This window comes from Acanthisitta chloris, unplaced genomic scaffold (genome assembly GCF_000695815.1).
Source record: "Acanthisitta chloris isolate BGI_N310 unplaced genomic scaffold, ASM69581v1 scaffold2788, whole genome shotgun sequence".
NCBI lineage: Eukaryota > Metazoa > Chordata > Aves > Passeriformes > Acanthisittidae > Acanthisitta > Acanthisitta chloris.
The window spans coordinates 56,324-65,840 of NW_008687428.1; the positions used below are offsets into that span (position 1 = coordinate 56,324).

The 9,517-nt window shown below is 51.3% G+C and overlaps 1 protein-coding gene across 1 annotated transcript in view; it reads right to left on the reverse strand.

Annotated features, from left to right (window-relative positions):
• The window catches only part of SLC39A11 (solute carrier family 39, member 11), a gene marked incomplete at its 5' end in the record, with an annotated part of 36,568 nt that extends 32,699 nt beyond the window's left edge, over nt 1-3,869 (reverse strand). The window contains one exon of the mRNA XM_009080573.1: nt 3,808-3,869. Within this exon, the coding sequence (XP_009078821.1) occupies nt 3,808-3,869 (62 nt within the window). The remainder of the gene's footprint in view (nt 1-3,807) is intronic.
• Nucleotides 3,870-9,517: the final 5,648 nt, after the last annotated feature.

The window sequence follows — 9,517 nt, forward strand, 5'->3', positions numbered from 1 at the left end:
GCCAAAAAGACAGTTCTCTGCTAGCAAGAGGAGAACAGGGATGGAGCTGAGCCTTGGGAGGGTTTAGTCACCAGACAGAAGGATTTTAGGTAGAGTTTGGGTTTTGATAGGAGGTGTCAGAGGAGCAAGAGCAGCTCCAGCCCATCAGAGCCACTCATCCAACAAGGTGGACATGGACAACTCACTGGCTGCATCTCCCTTACTGCAGCAACCAGAGTCCCCCTGAGGGATGGGGAGTTTTATGAAACATTAGGAAGGCACAGGTAGGACAGAAAACGCTTGAGAACTCCCTGGACAACCTCTGTGTGAGTGCACTGGGCTCACAGGGAAGCAGAGCAGCACCAGAAGTGGCACCACAGCCTCTGCCAAAGGAAGCTGGAGAAGAGAAGGCTCTGGACAGATCCCATTGAGGTGTTTCAGTACTTCTTTAAGTGCTTATAAAAGCTTATATTCCTTCTAAAAGCTTATAAAAGAGATGGAGAATTACTTTTTACTCAGGCTGTTAGTGACAAGACATGAGGGAACGGCTTTAAACTGAAAGAGGGAAGATTTAGATTCAATGTCAGGAGGAAATTCTTCCTTGTGAGGATGTTGAGACACTGGCACAGGTTGCCCAGAGAAGTTGTGGCTGCTCCATCCCTGGGAGTGTTCCAGGCCAGGTTGGATGGAGCTTGGAGCACCCTGGGCTGGTGGAAGGTGTCCCTGCCCATGGCAGGGGGTGGGATGAGATGATACCCAAGTTCCCTCCCAACCAAACCATCCCATGACTCTAGAGAAGCACTGAGTGTTTTTTCCATGGCTCAGAGCATTCCCAGTGCCTTAGCTCAGCACCTCCCACCTCTCCCCAGCACAGACTCTGCTGAGGTGTCATTACCCTGCAGGAGTCTGTGCTAATTATAGTGTCAGCCTTTCCTCTGGCAGAGCTGCTAATTGAGGGAGAGCATTACAGTGTTTCCAAACCCTGAGCAGCAGCACATCCAAGAAGTGCTGCTGGAGCTTTTACTCAGAAAGCAAAAAGACTTCAAGGCAAGCTGAGCCTCAAATTGCTGCTCACAGAGGTTGGACCTGCAGGTGCTTCATGCAAGAAAGACCAGAGAGCTGGTAACAAGCAGGGCAGGCCACCAGCTCCTGCTTTAATCACAGACTGAACTATTCATTAGGTGCTGGACCTTGTGCAGGGCCCTGGGGCACCATGGCTGATGTCACCTCAACTCCAAACTCTGTGACCGGAAACCTCAGGGTGACTTTGGGCACATCCCTGTGGAAAGGAGGATGCTGGCACAGAGTTTTGCCATGGGTGAGTGGCTCCACTGGGCACAGTCACTGTCACTCACCCAGCACTGCTGTGGGGCTGTCCCTGGCATCAGGAGGACATGGAAGAGATGGTGCAAGGCCAGAGGAGGCCACAAAGCTGACGAGAGGACTGGAGCCCCTTCCATATGGGGAGAGTTGGGGCTGTTCAGCCTGGAGAAGAGAATGTTGTGTGGAGACCTCAGAGTAACCTGCCAGGAGCTGAAGGGGTTCCAGGGAAGCTGCAGAGGGACTCTGTGTTAGGAACTGCAGGGACAGGACAAAGAGGAATGGGGATAAATTAAAAGAGGGAAATTTAGATTAGATATCAGGCAGCAGTTTTTCCTGTGAGGGTCATGAGACACTGGCACAGGTTGCCCAGGGAGGCTGTGGCTGCCCCAACCCTGGCAGTGTTCACAGCCAGGTTGGATCAAGCCTTGAGCAACCTGCTCTGGTGGGAGGTGTTCCTGCCCAGGGCAGGGGGTTGGGACTGGATCATCTCTAAGGTCCATTCCAGCCCCTTAACATACTGTGAAAGTCACTGCCAGCTGGAAAAGAGCACAATGGGGACTCTGGGGACAAGGCTTGGCAGGGACTAACCCCCCTGAACTGAGCCTCTGGGTAAGCTAAGCCACTGCTCTCACACACCTCTCTGGGTATTAAGCTTTAATATTGTGACCTTTAAGATGCAAGAGAGAATTTCAAACCCTCTGTCACCATTCAAGGGTGGCTTTGTGCTCTTGTAGGAGCAATGAAAGGGCAGAGCAGCATCTCTGTGGCACCATTAACCTACTGCCAGGGGTGATGCTTTGTTCACCCCTCTACAAAACTTTCTCTTCAGCTGGTGACAGACAGGAATCCCCAGCTGAAGCATAGAGAGCCCAGCTCTTCCCCCACCTCCCTGACATGGCATTTAAGGGATAATATCCAATTACAGTTTAACTCAGTGCAAAAGTTTCCCTGGTTTTGGGGGGTGTGTGGGGATAATTTAAAGCTCCCTCCTTGCCTCCTCTGCCAGGGATCTGCTTTCCTGGGGAGCTGAACTACTATAGAGTTATCTACCTCTAATTAATAAAGCAAAAAGAGATGAGAAGGAGAAAAATGTTGCTGTTGCTAACAAACTAGAGCAGGATAATATGGAGAAACAGCCTGTGGTGGTGATGCACAGGCAGAGCCCCCACAAAAGGGGCAGTGAAATATCAACCCACATGTTCTCACTGGGATAAGGACATCCCAGCCAGGTGAGTGCCCCAAGGGTGGGAGAAGGAGCACCCAAGGGTGCTGTGAGCTGATAAGCAGCTGGAAGGAGGCAATTCCTGCCCAGAGCCCAGCAAACAGGAGGCTGGAAGGGACTCCCAGCAGCTCTGGAGTGCTGAAGGAGGCGAACACCCACATACAGCCAAGAGCTCAGCAGCTGTTGCTTTGATTTGCTCAATCCCAGGGTGTCCTTGCAGGGGGGAAATACAGGACCTGTGATTACAGCCCTGTAACAGAGCCTTCTCACCCAGGCAGATCATCTAGCGATGGAATTTAAGACAGATGTCCTGGCAGTGGATCCAAGTCAGTCTCGAAAGCACAAAGCACAAGGTGACAGCACAGGCAGCTCCTCCTGCCCCAACTCTGATGGTTCAAGCAAGCCCCAAGCTCAGCAGCTCCCACACTGACAGCAGCCACACTCAGAAAACACAGCTCTTCCCAAGGCATTCATTGTTTTCACCTCAATTTACAGATCAAGGTTAAGCAGAAAAGCCTTTCCCACCTACCCCCTGCCCCCACCCCAGCCCCAGCTCCAACCTGAGCCAGGCAGAGACTGCACAGGGAAGGGAGAAAGGAAAGGGGAGGGGAAGGAGAAGAGGAGGGAAGGGAGGGAAATCAAGGAAAGAAGCACTGGAAAAGGTTGTCTTGTACTTCTTTCATCATCCCTGAGAATTGCAAAGCAGCTGAACGTCCTCAGCTGTCAGAAATGTATTTCATTTCTCTCGTATTGCATCTTTTGCTATACTACAAAGCCCATCCTGGCAGGACACAGCCCTCTGAGGCTCAGGGCTCTGCAATTTCCCATCTATTGTCCAAATCCATCCCTTGAAGGAGAAAATAACCCCCAATTGCCCATGCTCCCACCGAGACACGGCGATGAAAACGCTTCCCTTGCTGGTATACAGAGCAGAGGAGAAACCAAGAGCCCAGAATTTGTTGTCTTTGCAGCTTTATCTTTCTTGATATACCCTTGGGATTTGCAATTCCTATCCCTACCAGGCTGGCACGAGCCAAGCTGCAGATGTTCAAGGCACCCAAGGGTCCCCCTGAGCCCCCTCCCCACATGGGGCTCTGCTGCCAACACCTCACGTGGTTCAACCTCACCAAGAATCTTGTCAAAAGGCTCCCACTCAGCAAGTGCCATCTGTGAGCAGCAAGGGAAGGGAAAGAAGCACTGTGTGATTCCCCCCCAGGGAGGCTCTGAGCACGAGAAGAGGGTGTTGGAGCAGGGATGGATGGATGGACACAGACAGGACTCACCTGGGATGTTGTGGATGGTTATAGCAAGGATCATCAGCATAATCCTCCTCCAGCTGCTGCTGCTGGCTGTCAGGACACCATCCCTGGGCACTGGGAATGCTGGGGGGCTGGCAGGCAGGCTGGGCCCTGCACCTCTCCTCCTCTGGTAGGGCTCCCCATTCTCACCCTTGTCTGGGGGGACAGAAAACACCTGGGTCAGCCAAGAGGGACAGAAGGACAGAGCTAGGCAGTGTCTGCCTCCCTTAGGAAGAAAAAAGCAGAGAGAAGGAGTAACCCCAACCAGAGCAGGGCACAAGGGGGTGAAGGGGGCAGAAACCCCCTTGGTTTCAGTTAGGGTAGAGATTCCCACACACCCTGCAGAGCCCACAAGGCAAGGTAAAGCACAACTTCATCCTCTGCCTGCCTCCTCCTCCTCCTCTGGGGAGCTGCTCCTGCTCCCACACAGCTCCCCAGCATCACTCTGGGCTACCACCTGCCTGCAAGGGCCTGATCTGGCAGGGACAAGCTCTGGGGCTGGTGGTGGATGAGGATAAGGAGGACAGAGCTGGGGGGACCTGCAGTGAGACCATCCCCCCCAGCCACAAAGCTGGCAGGGCTGCAGTGCCACTGCCTTTACTGAGGAAGGAAAACCCCACAACACCTCATTGGGATTTCCCCAGCACCACAAAACGGGCATGAGCTGATTTCATAGAATCATGAAACGTGAAGGGGCTGGAATGGTCCTTAAAGATCATCTAGTCCTTGGGCAGGGACACCTCCCACCAGAGCAGGTTGCTCAAAGCCTGATCCAACCTGGCTTGGAACACTGCCAGGCTTGGGACAGCCACAGCCTCCCTGGGCAACCTGTGCCAGTGTTTCACCATCCACACAGGAAAAACCTCTTCCTAATATCTAGCCTATATTTCCCCTTTCAATTTATCCTTATTTCTTCCACTAACAAGACTTTTGTTATGTGGTACAACAGCCACAGGTAACTCCAGGCTCTCCCAACCTTTGCTCCCAGCAGGACTGTTGCTATCAGCTTTATTCCCATCCCTTATTTAAAACCACACCACAAAATAACCCCAAATTAGGGCTGGGAGGAGTGGAAGGAGCACCAGGCAGCACTGTGATAGCCCCTCATACCCTGAGAGCTTCACCACTCACCTTCAGCATGACAAGGACAAGTGGAGCCAAGAAATGAGGAGCTCAAATTCCTCACCCAGCTGTGGTTTCCTATCAAAGCTTTGACATTTAGACAATGTAATTCTCTCCCTGTGGATTTATATCACTCTCTCTCCTGTCCCTTGACCACCAGCTCAAGGTTTTTTGGCTGTGGACAGTGCAAAGAGCTGTCTGAAAGGATTCTGATGGGATGCCAATGCTTCCCCTGCCATTTGGAGCAGGATGATGCCTGACTGGCACATCCCACATGGCACAGTGTGTGCTCCCAGTGCCAATTAAGAACCTGAGCATTAGAGGCTCATGCAAATTGAGGGAGGTCACCTTGGGAAGGCAGAGGTGTGGGCAGCACTGCCAGCTGGAACACAAAACCTGACACCTAAAGGCATCCCCAAAGGTTCCTCAGCAAGACAGAGAATAAAAGCAAGAATTAAACATGTTTTCACAGAATCATTGAGATTGGAAAAGAGCTCTGAGACCACTGAGTCCAATCCGTGACCCATCACCACTTTGTCAGCTAGAGCAGAGCACTGAGTGTCACATCCAGTCATTCCTTGAACTCCTCCAGGGATGGTGACTTCAACACCTCCCTGGGCAGGTTGTTCCAGAGCTTAACCACCTTTTTCATGAAGAAATTCCTCCTGATGTCTAAGCTGAACCTCCTCTGGCACAGCTTGAGGCTGCTTCCTCTCAAGTTTTGGTCCAAATAACAGATTAAAGACAAAACCAGGTGGACCTGGTGGATTCCTTCCCACAGATTCCCTCCTGTGTGATGGGAGCATCCCTGGATGGCAACCCTAGGGCTGTGAATAGCCACTCTCAGCCTTCCCCTCCAGGCCACCATCACAGCCACTCTGCAAACACAGCAAGATACTGCCCAGATCAATATTGTCCTTGTCCTCAGCCACAGGGCCAGAGCCAGACAGTGTCCCCAGGCCCAACCCCAGGCAGTAAGAGCAGCACCATTTGGTGGCAGAGCCTCAGCCTCAGCCCAGCAAGAGAAATACTGTTTTGAAGCAATCCAAGGACAAACAGATCCACTAGAGCAGCTTGTCCATGTCACCACGGGGATGCTGGCACAGCAGACCCCTGGCAAAGGGGCAGCCAAGGCTAAAGCCACTTAGGGATGAAATTTCCTCCTTCTAGCAGAGCATTGGATTACTTTAATTGCTTGGCACAGCTCCCCTGGCCCCACAGAGTGTGTTATCCTCAGCTGACCCTGTCCCAGCCACCAGCACTGCCCCATGGACCTGATGCCCCCAAGTCCCTGCAGAGCCTCATCAGAGTGATGTGAGGGTTCAGGAATCCCCTTCCAGCACTAAGGGCTTTCCAGGGAGAAGGATAAACAGATTCTGTGATGTTTGGAGATGAGAATTTGCATTCAAATGGCAAAACATCAGTGTTTCTCCCTTTAGAGAAGGCAACAAGTGTCCCATAAATGCTCCAGGGCAGTGTGGGCCCCTGAGGGAGATTTCCACAGGATCATGGAATCACAGACTAGTTTAGGTTGGAAGGACCTTAAAGCTCATCTTATTCCACCTCCTGCCATGGACAGTGACACTTCCCACCAGCCCAGGTTGCTCCAAGTCCCATCCAACCTGGCCTGGAACACTCCCAGGGATGGAACAGCCACAGCTTCTCTGGGCAACCTGTGCCAGTGCCTCAGCACCCTCACAGGGAAGCATTTCCTCCTGACATTGAATCTAAACCTTTCCTCTTTCAGTTTATTCTCCCTCAAACCTAATCCTAACCTGCTCTGGCAGTTTACAGCCAATTCATGAAACCAAAGCCCAGCCCAGCTCTGTTGCTTAACCTGCCAAGGTGTTCAGTCCTGCTCACTTCATTAGCTACCTTCTTAATTATTATCTTATTTACAACTAATCTGCTACTATTGGGGAAAAAAATGATGAAAATTAGCCATTTACAGGCATATTTGCAGCCCCTCCAAGGACAGCAGTGCCAAAGGATCTGGAGATGCCACAGTGCCCGTGGGGATGAGGAGCTCAGCTCCTGCCAGCAGCAAAGAGGGAAAATAAACAGAATAGATGTAGCTATTCTAGAGAAAGTGCTGAGGGTGGTTTGGATGGACAATCTGAGCAGCAAATTGCCTCTTCTCCAACTTCTCTGTGCATTAGCAGAGGCTAAAGGCAGCAACACCAAACCTGGGAGACAACCTCAGCATCATTTGCCCCGGGAGAGTCACACAGAACAGTGTGGCCAAGTGATGAGTTTAACTTCCAACTGCTGTTGGGAAAGGTGGGAAAAACTCAAGGTCACTTACAGAGGAGTGCTGAGAGCAGATCCCAGAGCTGGGCCAGGCAGGAGGGGACCAGAGCAGATCTCACACCACCCGCAGCACCCGCAGCACTCCCAGCCCTGCATCTCAGCCAGGCTGAGGGGAACAGAACAGTCATCCCAGCTAAACACAGACTTGGCTGGGAATCAGGAAAACCTCAATAGCAAATTGGAGTGGTGATAAGAGCAGAACAAGGGGTGGTTTGTAAAGAATAGCTGACACCATCAGCCAGGGCCTTCGCAGGACGTTGCCAAGACAATTATGTGGCAAATCACTATCTGCAGCACATACATGATTTTAAATCTTGTTCACAAAAAAGTCCTTTCTATATCCTACTCCATTTATCATTATTGAATTTCTTAGCAAAGCTGCAGGGCAAAGATTCTGCCAAAAGTTTAATTACATATGTGCAGCCCTGCTGCATTTTTCATATCCTCTGCAGCCAGCACTGGGGGAAGATAAATGGCTTTGAGCAGGGCTTAAACTGCTGCTGAAGTATAAAACCCAACTGGCTTCTTATCAGCATGTGAAATGGCTTTTTATTTTTGATTGTTTCTTAATGAAAACTGTTTGCATTAGCCCTGAGCTCAGCTTTATTGCACAAACACACCAATGCACTATTTACTCTGGGCTCCAATGCCCCTCCTGATGCACTCCCTCAGCTCCTGAATCCAAATCAGAGTCCCTGGAGCTCTCCAACTTCTCACACCTGCTCTAGACACCTTCTTCTCCTCCTCACTTAGGCCTGGTTGTAGCCTTGCCTCTCTCTTCTAAACTCTGAAACTCAAAGTGCCTAGGGCTGCTGAGCCTGGGGCTGAGCTCTGCCTGGGGCTGCTCAAATCACTCTCAGCAAAGTTTTGGAGCCCATGCAGCCACTCTTAGGTGGTCTGACACACATTCTAGTCTTGATTAAGCTGAAAATCCCCCCTCCATTCTGCACTGGGGGGCAGGATGGAGCTGGTACCCTCCAGCACAGGCTCAGTCTCAGGCAGCAGCCCAGCAACTCCCTTCTCCATGCCAGAGCAACACAGTGATGACAATCTGGAGCTTCCCTTGGCTGTAGGTGCTGGAAGGAAAATCATTGACAGCTCCAAGATCCTCCTCTGTCTTCCCCCATCGATTTCCCCATCAAATTCTTACAACAATGCTGTTCCTCATCCAAGAAGGATTCCTCATCCAGAGCTGCCCATGGCTAGGGGAAGTATCTCCAGGCTCCCACAGCACCACACTGAGGGCTCCAGGGATTTCTCCTGCAGCTTAAACTTCCAAGGGATAAGCTAGCACCCTTATGTTTGTCAGCTCCCATCTCAGAAGAGTGGGAGAAGGGAAGGAGACACAGTGCCAAGCACAGATGCACAATAGACTTATTAAATTGGATGATTAAACTGCTGCTCCACAGCAATTTGTACAAATGGTTTGGAGTTGATGCACATGGGAATGAGGCAAAGGAAGAAAAGCAGCAAATACTCTTCTCTTAGATAATTAGAATTGCTCTGGTGAGTGCCCAAAGCACAGGTAACAGCTAAGCACCTGGAGGGAGCAGGAGAGCAGCAGCCACAAAGTGCTGCCAAACTCCTCTCCGGCTCCTACAAGCCCCACACCACACCTCCCTCCCCTTATCACCAGCACCTGCTCCTGTGCAGCTGGAAATATGGATTAGAGCTGTTCTAGGAAAACCAGCAGAGCTGAGAGGTTGGTGTGACCCTTGTCTGGGGGTGGGGAAGGCAGGAAGGAGCAGTTCCCTAAGGAAAATGCTGACACAGGGAGCTGCCATCCCTTCCCCAGGAACAGGTTAACTTCTTGCCCCAAATGGCTGAGATAAATCAGCATTACTTGGGAATATCAGATTCCCAAAGGCTCAATAGTCAATCCCAGCTGCCTTTCCCTGCTCTGCTCCTCTCCATGCTCCATTAGCTTTAAGCAGATGCTCCATGGCAGTTGGGATTTCTCCCTGTGGCACATGGAACCCACTGGCACTTCCACCCTGCACCATCCACCTGGACTTCACCTCTTCCTGTGACACAAAGGAATTGGTACCAGACAGGTGAAGCATCTCCATGGGTGCACAGAGCTCCTGGATGGAGGCAGAGGGGGATCACCCCAGGAAGGAACATCTCTCCCACATCCAAAGGCCACAGAGGCTGCAGCACCATCTCATCCCTTGCACACAGGTGTGTGTGCACCATCCCCTCCTCCACAGCCTCTCATTTTCCTTCATTTTTTAACTATTAGGAAGCTCCAGAATAGAAACAG